General features: G+C 39.4%; 2 protein-coding genes across 10 annotated transcripts; one reads left to right on the forward strand and one right to left on the reverse strand.

The window, feature by feature from the left end:
* Positions 1–4: 4 nt before the first annotated feature.
* On the reverse strand, positions 5–3,655 carry lawc (leg arista wing complex). Of its 4 annotated transcripts, none has more exons than NM_001258650.2 (4): positions 1,660–3,655; positions 516–775; positions 385–443; positions 5–321 (listed from the first exon to the last, which is right to left on the reverse strand). In NM_001258650.2, the coding sequence occupies exon 1, from the start codon at positions 1,969–1,971 to the stop codon at positions 1,750–1,752; it is 222 nt and encodes a 73-aa protein (NP_001245579.1). In that variant the 5' UTR covers positions 1,972–3,655; the 3' UTR covers positions 5–321; positions 385–443; positions 516–775; positions 1,660–1,749. The 4 variants fall into 4 exon arrangements, with proteins under 4 accessions (NP_001245579.1, NP_727260.1, NP_001162700.1 ...); NM_167153.3 differs by having other exon boundaries at positions 1,660–2,095; NM_001169229.2 differs by having other exon boundaries at positions 1,400–2,095.
* On the forward strand, positions 1,269–25,008 carry Trf2 (TATA box binding protein-related factor 2). Of its 6 annotated transcripts, NM_001272400.1 has the most exons (11): positions 1,269–1,338; positions 2,279–2,686; positions 10,348–10,423; positions 15,181–15,572; positions 15,725–16,032; positions 16,094–16,309; positions 16,373–19,884; positions 19,944–20,202; positions 20,274–21,412; positions 21,473–21,589; positions 21,656–22,192. In NM_001272400.1, the coding sequence occupies exons 4-9, from the start codon at positions 15,562–15,564 to the stop codon at positions 21,110–21,112; spliced, it is 5,145 nt and encodes a 1,714-aa protein (NP_001259329.1). In that variant the 5' UTR covers positions 1,269–1,338; positions 2,279–2,686; positions 10,348–10,423; positions 15,181–15,561; the 3' UTR covers positions 21,113–21,412; positions 21,473–21,589; positions 21,656–22,192. The 6 variants fall into 6 exon arrangements, with proteins under 6 accessions (NP_001259329.1, NP_996377.1, NP_001096905.1 ...); NM_206654.2 differs by having other exon boundaries at positions 1,269–1,361; positions 2,274–2,686; positions 15,181–15,666; positions 16,094–16,312; positions 21,473–25,008; NM_001103435.3 differs by having other exon boundaries at positions 1,269–1,361; positions 2,274–2,686; positions 16,094–16,312; positions 21,473–22,192.
* The last annotated feature ends 6 nt before the right edge of the window (positions 25,009–25,014 follow it).

The raw sequence follows: 25,014 nt of genomic DNA on the forward strand, positions 1-25,014 counted from the left end.
AAGTGCATAAACACAGCGATCATTTATTATTATGTATATTTAACACACATATTTAATATGCACGCGAATAAAATGAAAAAGTCAACGGCAGTCTTTCAAATGAAAAAACTAAAAGTAACAAGGAAAGTTTTTTTTTTCTATAAATATAGAACTAAAACTATGATGAAAAAACTCATCATTTGATAATACTAATAAGTATGCTACTTCAGTTCTGGCTTCTTTCCGAGTAAATACATGATTTTCCAACTTCTTAGAAGTCATCTGCACGTTTTTGACCACAAAAACATCTTCTCCTTGAAATTATTTGTTGCACCTGGGTTCCTATAAGCAAAAGTAGTTTTTTTTTAGTGCATCTAAAAAGGCAGCTTATTGTAAGCAGCTTACATGAAGTCCACGGGGCTTTCAGCTCTTTAAATTTCTTTCTTTTGCGTTTCCGGGTGTATCTAAACAAGAATTTCGAAATGGTTTTGATTAAAGTGCTCATCTTCTTGAAAGCGCAGCACTTGTCTACTTACTGTGCCATTGCTTTGGGGAAGTTTTGCTTCCGATTCTTAGTCCTGTCGTTGAGCTTGCATCTGCTTTCGGTCTTTTCAATCTGTGGCTATGATTATGATGCAGTTGCTCCTCGCAGGAGAAGACGCGACTCTCGTCCTGCGATATCCACAGTCGCGCTTTGCACGTGCAGGTGGAATCACCATGCGATAGCCGGCTTGAAATTTAAACTAATGTCGCTGCAGCTAAGGACTTTGTTCGCATATCCAGAGCGGTGGAGAATCTGCAATTCAAATTGTTGTATATGTATATATTGTATGTATATATGTTTTAGCCACTCTGTAAAAGTCCCATGTAACATTCATGTACCTAAACTAAATGCATAAACAATTTTAAATAAACGTGCCAATTTAATGGAAAAAAACATCGATCACAGCTGATTTGCACTAGAAGGTTCGAGTCTCTGATAGCCAGCAAGTTGGTATTTTTGCAGCATATTTTTTCTGCTGTCTGCGCACCATAAAATTGTTTATATTACTTTTCAAAAACATTGGCAAGCGTATATTTGCACAAAATGTAACCCTTATCTTATAATCAAACGGGTAAATATATTTAAACGGGAAAGTGCAGCAAATGCAACGCGCGAGTCCGTTTCCACCACATGGTATTCGGTTTGGATTTTTTTTTAGTATTTTTTCGCGGCATTCTACCGCACGCGTTAGTGCATACGCACACGGCTCGCGGGGCATATTATAGCGACGCACCACGGTCACGCTGCTCAAAGTGAAACGGCCAAACGAAGAAGACGTATCGTGTGTGCTCAGACTTGTGCTCTCAAAATTTTTGGTCAACTACATTATTCAGCTCTGGTAGCGAAACAACAACAACAACTACTACTACTACTCACACTTAACAACAATACGAACGAAATAACAATGCCGTCGACGCAGCGCCGAAACGCAGATATATTTTTTTTTGTTAATTCTTTTGGAGCAAGCAAGTTCTTCTTCAGCGAGCAAAAAATAAATGAAATGCAGCCGCCGCACAACATGATATGCAGATTAATTTAAACAAAACAGCGATCGAACTACCGCGGGTGGGGGTTCTTTTTATCACTATATTTGACAACAATTTGTATACTGTTTTTATTTGTTGCCGTTGTTTTACCTTTTGGTCAGTCATATATGCAGATATATGTATATATATATATATGTATATCTTCATAAATGCACATGAGAATTCGCGGAACGGAACACACTATAGAAACGTTAAGCAGCGGCAGTAGCAGCAACAAGAACAACAGCAGCAACAACAACTACTACAACGAACAGAGACGACGTCGAAGGAAAGATTTTTACTCGCGTCGCGGTATACTTCAACTGTTTTTGAACTTTTATTGCGTGTTTGCTGCTGCGACAAAACTTGCGCGGCGCCACAAAGCGGAGAAAACGTTGACCGCGTGTGTGTGGCGGAGAGCATGCGCTCTCTCGCCCGTATACGTATACGCGCTGTTGTGCGGTGGTGTGCGTGTCTGCGCCAGTCGGTACGCGATTTCAGTTGCGCCGCCCGTTTCGCTCGCGTTTATCGCGACTCACACACTGAAGTGAAGGCGGGCGACAAGCGCTGCCATTGCCAATGCCACAGTGTTGTCCGTTGTTCGCCGCGTTCGCTCTCGCCGCAACTCGAGTCGATATGCCCGAATTCGCCGCCGCGCCTGGCTGTGTGTGACTTGCTTGCTCCAAATTTAGACGAACCCTCATTGTTTTCCTCCCCTGTCTCAGTTTAGAGTTTTAACTAAAAAAGATCACAAGCCAAAAAAAAAAAAAACAAAGAGAAACCTAAAGAAATATCAACCAAAAGTGTGCAAAATCCAAAAGATTCTACAATCCGAATCGAAAACAAAAACATAAGAACCACAAAAGCAGCAGCAGAAAGAGACACAGAGAGCAGCGAAAACTTAACTGCGAATTCAGCGGCTGAAGCAAAGCAGCGGAGCCCAAGTGCAAGCGAGACGGCAGCAGAGCTCCGCTGCAAGGCAACGGGATAGAAAGAGAGATAAATAGAGAGACAGCGCAGCAGCGATATAGAGTGAGAGCAGGCGGGAGAGCGAGTAGCGGCAGCGACAGCAACACAGCCACAAAAGAGATCGTGAGAGGGAGGGAGAGCTAGACGACGACCTACTACACAAAAAAAGGTGATAATTTTTTCATTTCATTCTTTTTACCTTTTGATTTTTCTTTCTTTACCCCCTTCGAATTTCGTTTTAGTTGTATTTTGTGGTATCTATAGTTAACACATCTTGTACGCCTAGTCTAGTTTTAAGTGAAAATCGTACGAATCGTACGTACCAAGAAATGCCAAAGCAAATAATGTAACTTGCTCTCTCTCTCCCTCGCACACTTCCTCTAGCTCTCGCTCTCATTTCATAACTCGTTTTCCATAAATTTCATATATATTTTATTCAGTTGTATATTTCTTTGTTCACCCCACTAAGAATCAAACGCCTTTCCTAATTCTCGTCCAAAAAGTCCAATCAATTCAAAATCATTACGAATTTCGATTTGCAGCTTTGTAGCTCACTTTCATTGAAACCACAAAGAAATAAATGAGAGAGAGAGAGTGTGAACATTTAACAGTAACGAGGGCTGTTATTAACATTTCAGCGGTGCGTAAAAGAAACCAATAAACATTAACAAAAAAAAAAAAAGAGAGTTGCTAAAAACCAAACAAAAATGTCTGCATTTTTCAATCCTTTCGAGTGTGTTTTGTGGGCGGGCTGACGTCTGACATCACGCGGGGCTGCTTCTTTTGCTCCTAGTTACTTTTCTTGGCCCAGAGCTGTGTGGAACAAGTCATAGTAAGAAAGTATCGTTGGTTTACAATGGGCACATTGGAACACTCTTCTATGGAAAGTGCACCACTTGCCCACTGTGTTTTTTCTCTCTTTTTCGCTGCCCCAGCGGCAAATCTTTATCCTTTCGCATCGAATTCGCCATCTAACAGTGTGCGTTAACATGAAAGCGCTAACAGCGGCAGGGCAGCCAGAGCCACAAGGCGAAAGGGTGAGGGGGAGAGTTAGTCAGTGGATGAGTGTTCGCCAGCAAATCGTAATATACTTTTGTAACAGACCACTGCTTCGGGCCGCGCTGGCGGCAGACTGAACCGCGTTGTCACACATTCAAAATTTCAACAAACTTCGCTACGCTGCCGACGTCGACGTCCCCACGCCAAGTTAACCAAGCGAGTGTGAGCGAGTATTGGGCTCTTGAATTCGCCTCACGCTCACTTGTCGCTTTGTCGCCGGCCGCTCTCCGTCTCGCTCTCGTTTTCGGGGAATAATTTCAATGATTTTTCTTTCCTTTGAAAAGAAGTTTCTAGCAGTTGTAGTTGTAGTCGCCCATGGGCTTAGATTGTATTTTTTATGTTGCTCTTCGTTCGTAAATTTCATTTAGTTTGGATATTTTATCATTTTACGAGGGGTTTTAGGCAGTTTTTACTCGATATTTGTACATTTTTGCACTTGTAGTTTCCGCAAGTTATGGTTTTGTTGCGGCATAGCTTAAGTTTTCCCCCACAAATGTTAAATTGAGTGGGTTTTTAAGCATTTTATCATATTTTTTGTAGGGTTTCTTTCAGGTATACGCTGTTAACTATAGGAGAAATATTGTTTTCAAAGTAACAAGTACTTATGTATGTGATTTTTGCCACTTTCGTACATTTTAGACAAATCAATGAATATTTCTCATTTTCAACATATTCTATTATACAATGACTAGCTGAAATACAGAGGTGGTCAAAAGTATTTACAGTATTGAAGTATTTTTGACCACCTCTGTATTTAGCCTTCATTGGTGGTCGTTCATATAATGTTGTTTCCCCACTATCTTATCTCTTTTGATTGGATTTCACATGTTTAAGGGGTCAAAATGAGTGTATTTTTCAATGCTCAATTCGCTTCCGTTTTCAGCATGCTTACTCACGCACACACTTGTGCGCTTTAAACGCTTACGGTTCTGTGTGTGCGTGTATGTAAATGTCTAATACTTGTGTCAATTTTCCCTAGTGATGTAATAGATTTTTTAGGTGCGGCTTTTTTTCCGCCTTCATTCGCTCTGCCATGTTCCACACTTTTTCATGCTCTTTAATATTATTTTTTTTAGTTTGCCAACGAGGTCAGACTGGCACAAATACACATGCAAATGCACGTGCATATGAGTGCGCGCACACAGAGACATCCCTAAATAAATCGCAGTTTGCAGTTCTCCCTTCCACCCTTGCTCTTCTGTCTCTCGTTTGTCTACCTTTCATATGCCCTACCTGTAAGCGATCGCTGTTGTTGTTACTGTTAAATGAATCTGTTACACTCCTCTTCTTTCTTAAAACCTTACTTCCGGCTTGATCATCTCATGCTCTCCCTCCTCTCGCTCTTTCTCACTGTTTCTGCATAAATAAGTTGCCCGCATTTTGTTGTTATCGCTAAATTCTAGTGTATGTGTGTGTGCTGGTTGGGTGTATCTGTATCAGCTTGTAGTATTTCTAAGCCTTGTTTTGGTTTCACGCCCTTTTTATTTAATTATCTGTAGAATGTGCGGCGACCCAGAGATTCCGATTCCGTTATCCCTCATTAAGAAAAGTAAACACCTGCCATAATATGTAAACATTACGCATTTACATATGTATGTACATACATGTACATACACACTATAAACCAAAGAGATTGCCGTTATTGTATTACGAATTTTAAGAATCAAGCTCATCCTAGTAATTGTTAATGTTTGTTTCATTATTTACTGGTCTGGCTACTCTTTTGGTTTGTAATATTAAAAGTAAGTGCGACTTTTCCTTCTCTGCGGTCGCATTTTCCAAAAGTAGAACAAAAAGCATTGGCTTAACCCCTTTTGTTCCCCCCATTTTCCGACCGATTGAAATACGCAAATGATTGATGTAACTTTGTTAGTGCTCGCTTCCTTTGCCTTTAAATTAAGCCCATTAAAATTAATTAAGATATTGACCCAGTTCGCTGGCAGTCGTCGGAAAAGCGTCGGCACAGAAACAAAATTGTTTCAAGTGCCTGACATTTTTACATTAAAGCGACATGACGTCATTAGATGAACTTGTTGTGCTCACTTTGCTTGTGTTTGTTGGTTTCTGCTGGAAAACGAGCATAAGCAGTTAATAATTGGCAGTGATTGCAATAAATGCAAATATGTATTCTTTTTTAAATGGAGCATGAAAAAAGAATATAAGGGGGAAAATCAGCAGAGATTGCAAATAAAAACTATAAACAAACCACGGAGTACTTTAATTTATATGTATGTATGTATGTGTGTGTACATGCATGTATGTACATTAACTGCGAAATTCCACTGTATTTCATTGGTTTCTTTCTTTCCATACTCGCTGGATGGCGGTAAAAGGGGGAAGGTCTGAGTTAGAAAAACAAATGACTTTAAAGTAATTGTGATAAGGCGATAAGCCACTACCAATTTTTCTGCTTGATAATTGATTTCGAATTCAAACCATTTGTTTATTTTGGGCTGGAAATATTTCAATGCTGTTTCTCTCTGCTCTCGACTTCCACTCTCTTTCTTTTTCCCTCTCTTGCCTTTTTTTGTCACTTCTTTCGTTTCTCATCTTCATCAACCTGTTGTTATTATTGCTTCTTTTTAGTGGGCAATTAAAATGAGCAGAAAAAATAAGAACTAAGATGAAAATGAGCAACGGTAAATTTAACTTGCTTGTGTGAGCGGGATGGCTGTTGTAAAAAATATTAGTTTAAAGTCTGGAACTATCAAATTTGCAAACATATGAATATGTACATATGTATATGTGTATCTATATCTATGTTTTCGTACATATTCAATAATGTAAGCAAGCGAATTTTTGACGTACAAAAACAACCTTGTTTCGGCTTTTTTCGTTTTGTTTTCTTCTCAATGATTTTTTTTTACTCATTTCGCATACATTTCAAAACAAACAATACAAATTCATTGATTTCGACTTTTACTTTCCTCCGCATAACTGTAAATTTTTTGCGCCTTCGCTGTGGTCGCTTTCTTTGTGGCGTCTTCTTCCACGGCAGAACACCAGCGCAAAAGAGAATCGAAATCTTGGACAGAGAGAGAAATAAGTGTGTCATCCACATGCCTTTTATTCAGCTTGACCCCCTTTTTCCCAAAGTGTAATGCGTAAGCACTGAAGGATTAACCATTAAATTTTGCTAAGTATTTTATCACTTCTCTGACGTCAGCCAATAAAAAACTACAACCCAGCCTAAAGCTATAAATGTATGTAAATGTACACATATGTATGTATGTGTCTGTATGTACATATGTATGTATATTGCTTTAATTGATTAACACGCAAAAAGTTGTATTTGTATTTTTAAATGAAGCACAATGAAAATAAAATTACAAGGAGGCACTCAAATCGCAGTCACAGTGGTTTATAATGTTTTTCATAATGTCCTATTACAAATATTGCTGTTCTTGAGACAGTGTTTTACGGTTGAACTCATTGCCAAGGAGCTCAATTTTATAAGTTCGTACATACGAATGTATGCACATGAATACGTACATATGTACATACATACATATGTACTATATTTTTTATTAGTTGTTGGTCAAACACACGCATTGTGGTTACAGCGAGTTAGCAGTTTAGGCAAAACGCAATCAATTAGCACATGGTTTATGCCAACAGCAATGCCACTACGTATTTATAAATATCTGCTCATATATTTACACATACCAATGTATCTTTGTACGTACATACATATGTACATATACTTCGCTTTTCACGAACAACGAACAGTAGCAGCAAGGTCAGCGATAAAAGCTAATTTCCTTTCCGTCTGACTTTTTATCCTGTCTCGCCAGACAGCCACGAAATCCCCCAACTAACTCCCCGAACTTTTCGCTTGATCCCCCCTCACCCGTTGAGTGTATTGATTTCATTATCCTGCTTTTGGTGTTGCCTTTATAATGTGTGACAACTTCCAAATACTCTATAATTTAATTGGGGTTTTTATTATATGCTAATATGGTGTTATATGGTTATGTGCTAATATGGATGTGGATGGTTCTATTTCGCTGTCCCAGTCAATTGTAAACCCATGTTGTAGCTTCCCTCTGGTTTTTAAATACAAAGAACAGTAGCGGTCACAACAATAGTGCAAGAGTCCATGGAAGAAACCTGGTTATGATACGAAAGTCTACCCAAAAATTTCCCATTAGCAAAATGACCAAAATTTCCAAAAATTCTAAAATGCCAATCAAGTTGCCTTTAACTTTTCTTTCAGTCCTAATAAATGACACTTCATTTGAAGCCTGACAAGTCAGGTGAAAAAAATCAGTTGAACTAAATCGATTGAGCTATACGGAGCAAAAAAGCAGTGCATAAAAAAACAAAAAAATAAAATAAAAGAAGAACACAAGTTATTAAAAAAAGATTTTTTTTATCGAAAACTTGTGTTAGTGGTGCTAATATCGTGACCCAGAGTGAGCAGGCAAGTTGTACACACATGGAAATGTTAATTTGTATTTTCAGCACACCTAGAAAATATTTTTTTATTCTCCTTTTGATGAATACAATTCCTAAAAATTCAATAAATGTTGCCTTTAACTTTTCTGTAAGTCCTAATAATGACATTTTCATTTGTCAGTTGAACAAAATCACTGTATATTCAGTGCCTTAGAGTTTACATAGACCAGTCTTAAGTTATACCCGAAAATGTAGGGTATTTAGGAATTACAATTCATTACCCTTGTCTGGGGGCCTTGAAGTTGCTCTCTTCTCAGCGATTCTCCAGTTTGCTACCCCCCGTTTGCCCTCACGAAATAACGGTAAATAATAACAAATCGCCAGCTGACTCCGTCTGCAATCCCATAGTGGCTAGTCTTTTTTTTTTGTGTAGGACATGTCATCGACTTGGTTTTTGTTGCTTGTCTGCTTCTTTGCTTTCTTCTTCTTGGCGTCTCTTCTTCGCTTTTGTGCAAAGGAGGAGCGTTTAAAAGAAAAGGGGAGAAGGTTAGGCACTTGGCAAAAAAGAATATACCAGTTCAATGACTTAGGGGCGTCCAACGATTTCGGGGTTGTCTTTTATATTTACTGTTATTGCCCTTTTCTCCATGGGACATTCTTGAATATCTAATATGGAGCATGTCGTTTTCAACACTGGCACGTACTCTCTAGAAATTGTTATAATATTCTTATTTTTTGTTTATCATATTGAGTCATACGCTGTCGACTAAGTGCAGTGAACAAATTATGTATTCATGCAGTTAAGCATATAAATGTACATATAGATTCGTGATGGGTGTATATACATGCATATATACATACATACATACATACATGGGGTGTTTGTTTATCTATCTTGGTAATGGGATTTTTGTAGAGCTCGTTGATTTCTCGTGCACGCAGCATTTCCGCTCTCCGGGTCTTGGTTTTTGGATATGAATGTTTCTGTTTCGCTGTCCCAGGCAATTGTCAACCCATTTTGTGCTCCCCTCTGGTTTTTTAGATACAAAGAACAACAGCGGTCACAATAGTAGTGCAACAGACCATGGAAGAAAACCGGTTATGATGCGAAAGTCTAGCCAAAATCTGATTTTCCCATTAGCAAAAAGAAAGAAATTCCAGGTCAAAATTTCAAAAATTTAATAATGCCCATCAAGTTGCCTTTGACTTTTCTGTAAGTCCTTACATTGACATTTCCATTTGGAACCTGTCAAGTCAGTTGAACAAAATCAGTTGAACTAAATCGGTTGAGCATATTACGAAGCAAAAAACCAAAAAAAAAAAAAAAAAAAAAAAAAAAAAAAAAAAAAAAAACCTTCAAAAAAGAACACAAATTTATTTGAAAATTAATTTTCTTTTGATCGAAAACTTGTGTTAGCGGTGCTAATACCGTGACCCAGAGTGCGCAGGCAAGTTGTACACACATGTAAATGTTAATTTGTATCTTTAGCACACCTGGAACACATTTTTTTATTCTCCTTTTGCTTCCTTGCGTATTTGCTGTGTCTTTGTCTATGACCAGCTGTTTTTTTAGCATTGTTAAGTTTTTTTCCCTTATTTTTTGCCACCCACTAAAAATAAAAATTGAATTTTTAAAAATCAGTCCCTAGTTGTTGCAAATTTCATAGACATTTTCAGTTTTTTAACCCTCAAATGCAAGGTATTTAGCAAAAAAAAATTCATAATCAATGCTACTATAACATCCTAGGCAGTTGCGAAACCATTTTGTAGCTCCCCTCTGGTTTTTAGATACAAAGAACAGCAGCGGTCACAACAATAGTGCAACAGACCATGGAAGAAACCCGGTTATGATACGAAATTCTAGACAAAAACTTCCCCATTATCAAAATGACGCAAAATTTCGAAAAATTTAAGATGCCCATCAAGTTGCCTTTGATTTTTCTGTCAGTCCTAATAAATGACACTTCATTTGAAGCCTGACAAGTCAGGTGAAAAAAATCAGTTGCACCAAATCGGTTGAGCTATACGGAGCAAAAAAAAAAAACAGTGCATAAAAAAGAATACAAATTAATTAATTAAAAAAAGAAAACGAATTTATTTGAACATAAATTCGCTTTTGATCGAAAACTTGTGTTAGTGGTGCTAATACCGTGACCCAAAGTGCGCAGGCAAGTGGTACACAAATGCAAATGTTAATTTGTATCTTCAGCACACCTGGAACAAATTTTTCACCCCTGCCTATTCTCCTTTTGTTTTCTTGCCTATTTTCTGTGCCTTTGTCTTTGACCAGCTGTTTTGCTTAGCATTGTTAAGTTTTATTTTCCTGATTTTTTGCCACACCCACTAAACAGCGTTCGCCTCTTTTCGTTGCAGGCTCTGTGGTCGCGATTACCAGCGTCTACGACAAGCTAGAAAACAAAAAAAAGAAAAAATCATTCAAATAATTAAGGTGAGTAATCCAAAGCGATCAATCGCTATCGATAAAAATGATACCAATGTCAAGTGCAATGTTAATCGCGAATGTTAACTGGTTAATCGCGTCTGCTAACCACTCAAACGGCGAAACACGTGCAAAAAGTTTTTCTCTGAGTAATGCGAAGAATTGATGACGAAGCCCCAAAGCCGGTCGGCTCTCGTGAAAAAAAAAATAAAAAAAAAGCCAGCCCCTCTCTTCTATTTCCCTAACTGGTTTTTCTTGCATGACTTATTCGGTTACCATGTGCACCCAAAGTTGAAGTCTGCTAAAGTAGATGCTGTAATTGGGAAACGTGACTGCTAAATTAGCAGTACGAAAATTGTTACAGATAACATCCGAAATTTTCTAAGCATACCTATGTTAAATGAACAATGGTTGTCTTAATTATTCAAGTTTTTTTTTTATAAAACAAAAACCAACGAAGGATTTGAAATTATCGCAAGTTTTCCAACCATCTGTTCTGCCATTCTGCAGATTTGGGTATGACTTATCCTTATCGATGAGGTCACTTAAAAGACCGTGACTAACTCTTAAGCCTGCTTGCTCAACATGCAACTAAACGAAATTCGATGAATCAGCTTTTTACATTCATTTGATTTCATCAATTTAAGGTATATTTTTCAAATGCAAATACATATGTACATATGTACACATCTCTCCTCTTGACTGACGTCAACATTGAACAATTGCGTCCTGCTTTTATTTTACGACATTTTGCATGTTTGCGACTACACAAGTTCTTCTGGCCCCCTTCTTCACTACTTGCATACGTACAGCCAAGATGTCATAAAACCTATTATAAAAAAAAAATCTAAAAAAAATCAAAAAGATTGTTGCTATCATCTCTGGATGTATATATGTATGTACATACATAAGTGCGTTTATTGAACAGGGTCATTTTTCGTTGATTGACTGATACTTTTTTAGCTGGCCATTGTAACAGCAAATTTGGGTCACTGTAACGAGTTTCTGCTGACTGTTAACTTAATCGCAACTCTAGAATCACAAAGTAAATCGATGTATTCTATGAGGATTAATAATAATATTAAAAATTAATAATGAACTCATTAGAATAAACATAAAGGGTTCCACTGTAAGCCCTAACAGCACTTGTCCTACTGTAAATGTAACTGTAAAGCTGAGCTATCGCTTACAGTGATGGTGAAATGCAGTTGTTGTTGTTGCTTTTATTATGATTCACGACGTACCGCTCCGCTCCAAGAATTTTCTGGAGAGGCAGCGAAACAGGTGCTGGGCCCCCACTCTCCCCCTTCCCCTTCCCGTCACAATCGCACCCACTCCCTCTGCTCCATTGGGGCATGAAAACGAACGTGAGCGGTGGCACGAACAAACATGTTGCGCGGATGTGTGGCAGCACTTGTTATATCCGCCGGATGATTGTGATTACAATGTGCGGTCACATTGCAAGTGCATCGTTCTATGAGCATCTGTTTTTCAAAATCAAAATTATTTAAAATAACCATATAAAAAAATTCATACTTAATTTTACAATTTGATATGCCGTGTGCGGCGATCAAAAGAAATATGTACACAGATTTAAAATGCACTCCCCGTTTTTGTTTCTTTGACTGATACACCCATCAAATGTGGAACGGAAATAAATAAATACGTACAATAAACGGGGAATTGTGGTGTATGTATATACATACATACATACATATGTATGTATCTGAGTGCGCTCGTTTGCATATTTTATTGTAGTTTATGATTCCTCTTGTCAGACACGTACACATAGCTCACATTACGAAAGCCTTCTCGAATCTTGAACAACGAGTCGAGTTCCACTGAAATTGGATAGCTCCGAATTTGTGGGCGGAAAATGGGGCGGCAAAAAAAGGGGCGAATAAATTCCTTGAATCGTGGGAAATATTATCGTAAATCATTCAAGACAGTTTCAAATTTGATGTGATGTGATAGCAAAAAGCGTGGAACACTAACTAGGCAAACAGTTCTCAATCGGTTTTTAATTCCCTGCCAAAAAAAAGATGTCATGTGGGCACAGTTAAGACTCGTAAGGCGGCAACTTTTATTGAAATAGCAAAGTGCATAGCTTATGGTTTCGGGTGTGCACTGCACTTAAAGCAAGGTTAGCCGTCATAGATTTATAAAATATTAAGGAAAAGTAATAAACAATCAAGCCAAAATGGCAGCTCGTCAATTGTGAATTGTGTATTGTCGCTTGGCCTTGAACCTGAATTTTGCGCTTTTCTTTATTTTGTTTCTGTTTGCCGTGTGCTCACTGTTTTCGTGCTTTTTGCTGGTTATTATTCTTAGTATAATGCCTTTTGTTTTATCTGGTGCTCATCCTCTCTCTTACTCACTCCACCCCCTTCCCCATCATCGAAATTGCGTACTACTCCTCTTCCTTCCCTTCACACATTGCAGAGTGAGTGTTGTTCTCGTTTTCATTTTCGTTTTGGGTTAATGAACTGAAATTTTACCGTTTTTTGTTGTTTGCTTATATCAAGGGGCACTTTTTGCGTAAATTTAAATTTTTCATTTCTCTCGGTGCTCGCGCTAGTGTTCGCGTGTGTTTGTGTTAGGCGGGGTTTAAATTTGATTTCGATCAAATATTTTTGCACATTTTTCGCATTTTCTTTTGGTTGGGCTGCCATGGTGCTATTCTTCGTTCTTTATTGAAATTCAAGCAATGAGCGGCATTTGCATTTATTGTGCATTTGATTTCGCTTTTATTGCTTCCTATTTTCGACCCTCTTTGTAGTTGCTGCGCCTCTGTTGCCGAGCTGTTAAAAATAGTCGTTGCTCACGGCAAGAGAGAAGAAAGAGCGGTAATTGGCAGATGAAGAGAGAGAGAGAGAGAGAGCGGAGAGAGCGAAGAGCGCGCGAAATGTCAAACAAAGCAAAACAAACTGTCAAATGTCGACGTCATGTGAGTGCGCACACACACGCACGCACGCGCGCACGCAGCAATTGTGTTGGTGCAAGTGACGTTTCCCATTTCTTTTTGTTTTGCTTCGTTTCGTTTGCTGATTACTATTTACAGAAAATAACGGCAAGTTGCGACGCGAATTAACTGTGATCCTTTACTAAAAGATGCAGATTCTTTGAAAATTCGTGAATAAAAACCAAGCGATCGAATTCAAAGATTCATCCGCATAAGTTGGTAGTAAATAGCGGTGATCCTTCTCAAATGCAACGAGAAATTGTAACTGTTAAACAGGTACGCGAAATAACTGAACCATTTTTTAAAACGCATACAGAAAAAATATTGTGCTCTTTACTGTGAATCTGAATGAAAAAAGGACTTCACTATTATCTGTTCTCGAACTAACTAAAAACTAATCGTAATCGTTTTTAGGGCAAACTGTTTATCCATAAAAAATGTGGGCTTTGTAAATAGCATCAATTCGCTTTTTTGTGGGTCATCCAAAAAGAAACCGAAACACCCACACACACCCACAGATTTTGCTCTTTCCGTTTTGTTTTAGTTAGTTTCGTTGGATGCACATATGTATGATTTACAAAAATATGGAAGTGGATTGAAAGAAGAAAGATGGGCTGGCGCTAAATCTACATCCGGCACGAGGCATTTATCAAATCGGCAATGTCGGGGGAATCTTCAACTAGAAACAACTAAGCTTCGAGCAATTTGACTAAACACACAGTCGTGCTTCTGTATAGTAAACAGAGAATTTTCATAGATCTTTTTGGCATTAAATGAGTGAAGCTCCTAAACATACATATGCAATATATTCCTAGCAGTATCTACTGTAGATAGGCTCATACATATTTCCATTCTCATAAACGCTCTCTATTGTAATTTATGGCAATTTGCGTATTTACAATAACAATGTTCATTTGCACTTTGCTCCGAAAATAAGTGCAGTGTTGCATTTGCCAGCCGGCTGGTGGAAGGGGGATAGCAACAATCGATGTTGGTGCATAACTGTTGTTGTTGTTGCTTGATTTTCTTGTTTCTTCTATCATTTTTGTCACCGATGCTGGTGTTGTTGCACCGACGTCGCGCTCAATTGACAGATTGCTCCACTTTTGACCCAAAAGTAGTATACTGCAAACACAGCCCCACACTCGTACACATACAACCCCTTCTTCTCTTCCTCTTTTTGTGTCGCCTTTTCGTTTTCCTCCGCCCCTTCTTCGTGCATACTCTTAGCAGGCATGCGAAAATCTATGTTAAGGTCAGCGCACTTAGGCGATCCTAATAAAAAGGACTGTTAACGAACAGCGCTCTCTGTTAAACGCAGCTCCCGTTAACAGTGAAGTCGTCTGTAAAATACAATATTTTAGTTTGTAAAACTACTATAAGTAGGTCATGATCTCTTCTCATTTTTTTTGTTTTAAAAATTACATTTTAAAAATGTATAAGACGTATTATTTTTTTTTTTTTGGGTAGGCAAAGCGTGAGTCTTCGTGAGTCTTCGTGAATCATGCCACTCTATAAGGGCCGGCTCAGAGTTCCATCTCTATTAACATGACAGGAACTACTAATATTCCACGAAAACTCCCAGAGGGTTAGACCTAGACCCTTCACTTGTGCCGGTTGTCGGGGGTCGGGTTGATATATAAAAGTGGAAATTAGATTAAATAGTGTCATCGTGTTTATTAGGTGCGCTATCAAACCAATTAATAAATGCATTTGTATTTATCAAGGCAATTTGCATGTTTTCATTTTCCCAAATGTCAACTTTACGATTATTAACTTTTATTATATTCTCTTCTACTTGCAGACTGCTAAACGGAACAACTAAAAACTACAAGCAAATTTAACCAGGAGAAAAGAACGGAAGACTAGACATAATCATAAACATAGTAGATAGAATTAGAGAACCAGCAAACCCAACAACTAGAACACTAAGAAAACATTAATTCTAATACAAAATCACACATAAAAAAGTATTTTTTGGCCTTAAGTGCAAACATACTCACATACAAACACATACATACACATCCACATGAACGAAACAATGGAAAGAATGTAATACAACACCAAGGAAGAATCACCTTTAGCCTTATATACAATTAAATATAATTAAGAAGCTAGCAAGAAAACGCAGAGCAAGAGTCCTATCAAGAAACCCAAAAAGATAACAAGAAATATTTTTTTAACGATGGGCAGTGCGTAAGTAGGCATACAGAGAAAAAAAAAGAACTATTACACGATATACAGTAGATATAAAGAGCCGCATATCCACACCGCCACAGTCACACAAACAGTAAGCATAAATACCCAATGAAATATAATTGAACTTCGTCTCCCTAAAACAACTGTAGCGTCAAAAAGGGGGATGGTTCCCCGACTCGAATACTTGAAGAATACCAAGTAGCTAGAGACTTAAGGAACGAGGATTTGTTTCCGGAACATCCGGTTGAACATCCGGACGAAGATTCGGATAAGGAGAACCAATCGCCGAATCAATCCCCCAATCCAAGAGCCATCGGTGATTGTGAGCAAGGACCTGACATTGGTAAAGATACTCTAAATCCCAACGAAGCTGACCAGTTTTCGAGCGAAGAAGTTGAGAAGAACGAAGCCAACAGCAGCTGTAACGAGTCGGGCGGGGATGCTCGCAATTCTAGAGGTAAAATGAATTGTTAATTTATATAAATGTTTTTTACACAAATTCTTTTCAACATACGCAGATCGTTTAAGTTCCTCTCATAGCGAGGACGAACAGCTTAACCAAGAATATTCAACTTCATCAAGCGGAAGCACCATCGGAAATCGTGAGCAAGGCTCTGACGTTGGTAAAGATACTTCAAGTCGCAACGAAGCTGACCAGTTTTCGAACGAAGAAGTTGAGAAGAACGAAGCCAACAGCAGCGGTAACGAGTCGTACGGGGATGCCTGCAATTCTAGTGGTAAAATAATGTGAGAATTATAAAAATGTTTTTTAAACAAATTCTTTTCATCATACGCAGATCGCTTAAGTTCTTCTAATAGCGAGGACGAACAGCTGCACCAAGAATATTCAACTTCATCAAGAGGAAGAACAAGGGAATATGCACAATCTGACTTGAATCCCGGGTACCAGGACTTGAATATCGGTAACCAGGACTTGAATCAAGTTAATCGCGAGTACCAGGAGTCTAATAACGAGTACCAGGTTTCAAACCAAGAGTACCAGCACTTGAATACCGAGTACCAGGAGTTGAATCACGGCGATCAGGACTCAAATGACGAGTACCAGGAGTTGAATCACGGCAACCAGGACTCAAATGACGAGTACCAGGAATCAAATCACGGCAACCAGGACTCAAATGACGAGTACCAGGAGTTGAATCACAGCAACCAGGACTCAAATGACGAGTACCAGGAGTTGAATCACGGCGATCAGGACTCAAGTGACGAGTACCAGGATTTGAATCACGTCAACCAAGACTCAAATCACGAGTACCAGGCTTGGAATCACGAATACCAGGACTCAAATCACGAGTATCAGGCCTTGAATCGAGAGTACCAATATCCTGAATCTGATGAGGAAGAGGCCGCTAGAAAAAGAAACATATATACCCGTTTACGATCCTACGCTTGTCAGGTACATCTCCCTCGTTTAGGAGAATCAGAAGTTGATAGCGACGATCGTCGCCATAACCCAATCAATCAGCCATTCAATCAGCCAATCAATAGGCCAAATCAAAAATCGGATTCATCTTTAGAGTCATCTTCGCCGGAGAGACAAGACTCTGAAAGCGAGTCGCGACAAGCTTCAGATGAGGAATCGTCTTCTGGGGACTCGGACTACTTAATCGATCCAGTTACTGGGTGGCTATCGCGCCGGCGAGAAACTTCTACCGAACGCGAGGAAAAAAGCGACCAAAGCCAACAGGAGTCGTCAGAGGAAATTACAGACGAACAGAAGGAAGAAAGCGACGACGTCGAACAACAGTCGCCGGCTGAACATACTTCTTCTGATAGACGCGATCATTCGCCAGACAAGCAACAGAATAAGCGAAAATCGTTAGGCACTGGGAATTCTTCGTATTCGAAGAAACCATTATTGGACGGTGACAAAGGAGACCCACGTTCACATTTATCGTCTCTGGGAAGTCGCAGATCCTTAAAGCGTAAATGGCCTTTTGATTGTACAGACTCTAAGAAATTTAAACCAAACTTGCAGAGTGAGGAAGACAAATCTGAGGAGGAAAAACGTGAAGATACGGAAAGCGAATGCTCTGACGAAGAAGACTCAGATAGTTCAAGTTTCGATACAGATTCAAATTCAGATTCAGATTCAAATTTAGATTTAGATTCCGATTCCGATTCCCATTCCGATTTCGAATCATCTTCAAGTTCTGAGGAATCTGCCCAGGATCCAGCTCCTGAAGGCGAAACCGATCAAGATCCAGCTCCTGAAGGCGAAGCCGATCAAGATCCAGCTCCTGAAGGCGGAGTCGATCAAGATCCAGCTCCTGAAGGCGGAGTCGATCAAGATCCAGCTCCTGAAGGCGAAGTCGATCAAGATCCAGCTCCTGAAGGCGAATCCGATCAAGATCTAGCTCCTGAAGGCGGAGTCGATCAAGATCCAGCTCCTGAATTCGGAACCGATCAAGATCCACATCCTTATTACAACGATCAGGATCCAGCTCCTTATTACGACGATCAGGATCCAGCTTCTTATTACGACGATCACATTTGTGATTCTGAGGAGGATTATAAACCATTTATCTTCTCAAAGGAAAGGAAGTTCTTGAAATTCGTAACAAATCCTTTAGGGGATGATAAATCTAGTTTGGACCTTAGCATACAGCTCTATAAGGTATTTGGAGCTTACAAACTGGAAGACGTATACAGCAGTATTGATGAGGAAGGCCAACCAGAACAGGACCTGCAACTGAAGCAGCAACAGAAACATTTAAAAAAATATCAAAAGTTGCAACTGGTGGTATTCTGGCACCAGGAGAAATTCTTTTCAAAGGAGCAACTGTTGCTATATGAGTATCTGAAACTACTTTTGCAGAAATTCTTTCCACAAGAGCAACAGGAGAAACGGTTGCAACAGGAGAAACTTTTGCAACAGGAGAAACTCTTGCAACAGGAGAAACGGTTGCAACAGGAGAAACGGTTGCAACAGGAGAAACGGTTGCAACAGGAGAAACGGTTGCAACAGGAGAAACGGTTGCAACAGCAGAAACTCTTGCAACAGCAGAAACTCTTGCAACAGGAGAAACTCTTGCAACAGCAGAAACTCTTGCAACAGGAGAAACTCTTGCAACAGGAGAAACTCTTGCAACAGGAGAAACAATTGCAACAGGAGAAACACTTGCCACAGGAGCGACAGTTGCAACAGGATAAAGTCTTCCTACAGCTACGACAGTTGCAACAGAAGAAAGAACTGGAGGAGCAGCGAGAGCGAAAGCGCCACCTCTTTGAGCAACAGAAACAGTTTGTCCTAGAAAAATTGCGCCAACAGAAGGAGCAGCATCGTCGTCAGCAAAATCGCGTAAAACGCGAACGTAAATTGCGCCAGAAAAAGGAGAAACAGCGCTTGGAATACGAACGATTCTTGAAGGAATATAGGGAGGACTGTAAACGTCAGTTGCGTTTGCAGCGCGAGCATTATCTGATCAAGATTAAGCAGCTGGAGAAGGCCAGTCAGCGCTCGTTGAAGGGGAATCGAAAGCACAAGCTGATGCAAAACGATATGGTCAGCATACCGGTGGCCAATTTGAACGGCGGCCTTAAAGCGGCCAGCAGCGGTTCCGGAGTTGGTGTAGTGACCTCCGGCGGCGTCGTATCCTCGGCGGTGCTGGCCAATGCCCCACGTGTATACCTAACGCCCTCCTCCACATTCATGACCAATCGCCAAATGGCGGGAGTGGCGTCCACCGGAAGAATGAGCGGACAAGTCGTCGGTGGTTCATCTGGCACAGCCTCAACAGCCGGTACCGTTCGCTATTTTTCGCAATTCAGCAAAATGCAAACGGCCGGCGGACCCAGTTTGCAAAGGAAACTTGCCAACGGGGATACCATTGTTCTGGCAACCGGCAGTAAAAATATGTTCCTTACTAGCAGCGAAAATAAGGCTAATCTGCCGACCGTCGCCAGCAATGGCAATGGTCTGATCACAGCCAAAATGGATCTATTGGAGGAGGAGGTCATGCAGTCGATAACTGTGATTGATGACGATGACGAGGAGAAAAAGGAAGTCGCTGAAGACGAAGAAGAGAGCAGCAATAATGCCAAACCCATTGACCTTCACCAGCCAATTGCTGATAATGAGCACGAGCTGGACATTGTGATAAACAATGTGGTCTGCTCGTTTAGCGTCGGCTGTCACCTGAAGCTGCGCGAAATTGCGCTGCAGGGATCAAATGTGGAGTACCGTCGCGAGAACGGAATGGTGACAATGAAGCTCCGCCATCCATACACCACTGCCTCGATTTGGTCGTCGGGGAGGATTACCTGCACTGGTGCCACTTCCGAGTCAATGGTATGATTTAGCATTAAATTATACATTTTTGTTATCTCAATAGTTGATGATCTTTTTAGGCCAAGGTCGCTGCACGCCGCTATGCCAGATGCCTTGGCAAGCTGGGATTTCCCACTCGTTTCCTCAACTTTCGCATTGTCAACGTACTGGGCACCTGCAGCATGCCGTGGGCCATCAAGATCGTCAACTTTTCGGAGCGCCATCGCGAGAACGCCAGCTACGAGCCCGAGCTGCATCCTGGAGTGACTTACAAGATGCGCGATCCCGATCCAAAGGCCACCCTGAAGATCTTCTCCACCGGCAGCGTAACAGTCACCGGTGAGTACTGTTGTTATCCTCAAACTGTACTAAAACTAATTCTAATTCTAATTTTCGTCATATTTATTTAGCGGCTAGCGTAAACCACGTTGAATCGGCTATCCAGCACATATACCCGCTGGTCTTTGATTTCCGCAAGCAACGTTCGGCGGAGGAGCTGCAGCATCTGCGTCAAAAGCAGCGTCTGCAAGCCGGCGGTGATCCCCACGAACTGGAGAAAAATGTCTTGGCCGATAACAAGACTGCTTCCCTTGATAATATCTTTGTTAATACAACAGCGGCGCACTCTAAATCATCGTCGAATGACCAAACATCAGCACCCGCGACCATCTTGTCCAGCACAGTTGATAGTATGCCTCGTCTGAAACAGATGGTCAACTATCACCAGATGATGAAGCAAACCCAGGAAGAGCGCCGCCATATAATGTTTAATGGGGAGAAGGCCAATCCGGCCTCCACCTCATCGGCGGCAGCAGCTCCCTCCACCTCCTCCTCATCGTCCTCATCCGGGGATAATATCTGTGCCAATGCCCGTCGCCGGGCCACCGAATGCTGGGCAACCAAGCTGCAGAATAAGCGTCCACGTTACAATGATCCCGGTACCACGGGCACAATTAACGCCGCATCGTCCACAGCATCAGCCGCCACATCTTCGTTAGCCTCCCAGGCGACACATCTGCGTAATCCTCTCAAGACGGCCGCGTTGGCCAATGCACGTATGTTAGGCGCCAAGGTGACAACATGCACACGCAACAGCATAATCGTGCAGCAGCCGCAACGTATCCAAATGCAGCAGCAGCAGCAACAGCTGCAACCGCAGCAGCAACAGACCAGCTTCTCGCCCAGCGAATTCGATGTTGATGACTTGATCGAGGAGGAGGAGAACAACGAATTGGATATGCCCTTCTAAGCTAGCGCTGCCCGTGCCAAAAAAAAATTTCAACTAAAATGGTTCAAATCGATGATGAAACACTACAACACTAAACACGCCACACTCACAAATAGCCACGAGCTTCTTTTCGAATTTGTTGGTTATTCGTTCAAGTCATTTTTCATCACATTTATTTTCGTGTGCTTGCCGCATTTAAACTAAACTCGAGAAAGCCTGGACACCGAAGCGAAAAGCACCCACAGCGAAGCAACAACAACAAACAACAAACAAAACACCGCAGCAACAACAAAATCAAGAGCCAAATATTTAAAATATAAGGTAAGTGAGTCGTTGTTGAATCGTTGAATAGTTTTCAAAACTGCGCACATTTTCTTGCAGATTTACGTTTAAACTACTTTGTAAGTTAAGCGAGCACACCAGAAACAAACAAGCAGAGATAGCGAATAGATGATTTCGATCCCGAAGTATCCCAGAAACCTCAATAACATCTAGATGGTAAGCAAGGGAGCTTACCACACGGTAAACATAAGTTTAGACTTAAAGAAAATACGTATGCGACAGCGTTTTACGTATATAACCGAAATCTGTGGATAGCCTGGATGAGTCACCATCAATCATCGCAATTGCAATCAATTGTGGTGAAAGTAAGAGAACACACATGTAGAACTAATCACCAGGACAGGAAGAGGACGATACGAGCAAGGTGCCCAGGCGGATCGGATCTCGCAGCTTCCTATCTTATTTTAAATTTTTTTTTGAAGCTGAACTCCAATTCAGTTCTGGCCAAGCAAACTACAATTCTCAAGTAAAAATCCGTGGAGAGGAGGTGGGGCCAGAGAAAAGCCCACTAGGATAGTTATCAATTATCTGAAGAACAACTGATTAATTTCTTGTATATTCATAGGAAATTTTTTTTGTTTTCGCTATAAGTCCTACATAATAAATGCTATACATAAGTGCTGCGTGTGGGCGCATAACAAACGAAACGAAATGCGTTTGAATGCGATTATAATATTAATATTATTATGCATATATACAACACACACAAATACCTATATCTGGTCACTTCTAACCAATTATAAACAAAACTGGAAAAGCAGAAAGTAATTATGTATGTTTTAATTTGTGCTGGCAGTTTTTGTGTTGCGCAGAAACTCGAATCGAATTAAGAATGAACTCCTGTAAGATGATGACAAAAATAAAAAAAACATTGTAATAGGATAGAGGGAAGAGGAGTCGATTAATGCGCGACTTATTAACAATAAGCTGAAACACATATATATATATATATATATTGTAATGTTTTTTTTTTTTGTATTTCGCTTAAGTGTAGATTTACAAACTTGTTCCTGTGTTGTTAAAATCAGAAAGTAAATATTTTAGTTAACTTAACGAAGCATACGCATACACAAACACACTCACACACACACACACACATACGTATACATATACATAATATTAAGGCATCCAAACAAACAACCAAACAAACAAACAAACAAACGAACGAACGAATCATAAGCAATAATAGAATGTTTTCGTTGTAAAAGAGGTAAAAATAAAAACAAAAACTAATGAAAGAAATACTCACGTTAAACATAAAATAACAAACTCTAGATGTTTTGGCGTGCCTTCACCCATAAATAGGAAAACGAAATGAGATACGATAGCCAATTGTACAATCATTGAAGAAATAGTACTTCCAGACCACAACAGAACCCAAAATCATTGTACATACGCAAACAAAATTGATGTTTTCCAATTAAACGTGAATTGCCTCATTCGTACATCAAGTTCAATTTTCATTTGTGCTTAAAAACATGAAACCAACTTTCATATCGTTCAACTTGTGCATAATCAAAATAGCTAAAACGAAAGTAAAAGGGAAATTACATATAATTAGTGAGAAATATCAAACTTTTCTTTCCCTCGATTATTTATACACATTTTTGGTATACAATTTTTTTTTTGTTTATTTTTTTTTTTTTAATGTTTTAATTTGCATAAACAAAATCGAGAAATGAAAATGCCTTTAGGGAACAAATAACTAGCGCGGAAAGGAAAGAGATAGGTTTAGGTATAAAAAAAAAAAAAATGAAAGATATTGAACAGATCGGAGCCGAAATGTATTTTTTGTGTATGCGAATATGTGAATAGGTCGACGATGGCCGAAGAACGTGTTACAATTGCAAAATTAACTTAGCCACTAAGCATTAGTCTTAAGTTAGCTGACAAACTGAATACTAAATTGTAAGCCACAATGCATATAGCAATGTAAAAAAGAAAATGAAACAAAAAAAAAACAAACAACAAATCAAATCTAATGGAACCTAACGAGAACATTTAAGTGTAATTTAAGTGTAAATAAAATAGTTGTTAACAAATCACAAAACAAACGAAAGCAAGAAACCAACAATAGTGTAATGTCTTCACGTCTAACTGCCTTCGAAAGATTCAAGAATTATTGAAATTTAAGCAAGCCCACATTTTGAATGCGAAGTTAGTATTCTCTTAAAACACGACTGCAAATTGCTTCACTTCAACCTTGTACTTTCAACACATTTTTTTTTTTTTGTTAGAGCAACAACAACAACAGCAACCAACAATTAACAATTAACAATTAACAGACGGACGGAGAACTGGACAAACGGACAAGCCGACAAACGGACAGACACAACGGACAAATAGATCGAAAAGCCTAAATAAGTGTATTTGGTTTCAAGAACTTTGAAAAAGCAAAACTTAATATTAATATAGTATACAGATATATTTTTGATTATTATGTATTTAATGAGAAACAATGAAACGATTAATGATAATGATGCAAGTATCGATGATAACTAAGTGAAAACAAATTGAGAAATCAAATAGCATAATTCTGTTTTTGTTTTGCCGTAAAGACTGCATTATACCAACAATTAATTATATACAAACATAATAAATAATTAACTGATAAATGGGGCGAGTAAGCTTTGCAACTAAGCTGAGAACAAAACGGATGGATAAACATTTAAAGCAAGCATACAAAAAAAGAAAAACAAACAAAAAAAAAAAGAAGAAGCAAACCATGGAAAATAAAACCAAGAAACATTTATTTATTAGATCCTAAGTGAAGACTACGATTTGCTAGCGGAGATCAAGTCAGGCCAGAGCGGACCTTCAAGGTACCGCATCCAAGTACGAAAAGCAAGATGAAATTACCTTACCAAAATGTGCTAGCCCTCGAAAATCCACCATTATCTCCATGGTGGTAATCAAATGATTATTCGCGAGGGCGAGTCTACAAGAAAAAAGTCCATAATAGGGCGAGTAATCGGAGTAATTAGTAACACTATCTATCGTATGATAAATCAATTACCAACTAAACTGGGCTAACAAAACACGTATATCCACTAAGATTTATAGTTTTCCCCTAATCCCCTGAAACTAATTCTAAGTACATAAGTTGCAAGCAAAACGCTAAGAAAAAAAAAAAAAGAACCTAAAAGTTAGTTATATACACACAAAAGAGGATATATGAATGAGTGAATGGCGGTAAGAAGGAAGGATGTGCGTTTACTTTGGTTTTGAGATTGTTTGCCGCAGCTTCACATCTCGAGCGAAACTGTGCGGTTTTTTTGAAAACGTCAGTTTTGAAAAAAAAAAACCAGAACTGGCGATTTCAAGCACCGAGCGTCGTTTGTCTTTCAATATTTATCAAAAAAAAAACACACACACACACAAATACACACAGAAAGAACTCATTTGATGTATTTAGTTTAACGTTTAGCCACTAGTTTCGAGGAACGTTAAAAAATGCCTTTCCTGAACTGCAGTCAACACTCAAATAAGCGACAAACAAACAAAATGAGAAAAGAAAAAAAGGAAACCAACCAACCAAATGAAAGCAAATTGTTTGAATAAAAATCAAATTACATAAAATT

This window comes from Drosophila melanogaster, chromosome X (assembly GCF_000001215.4).
Source record: "Drosophila melanogaster chromosome X".
Taxonomy (NCBI): Eukaryota; Metazoa; Arthropoda; class Insecta; order Diptera; family Drosophilidae; genus Drosophila; species Drosophila melanogaster.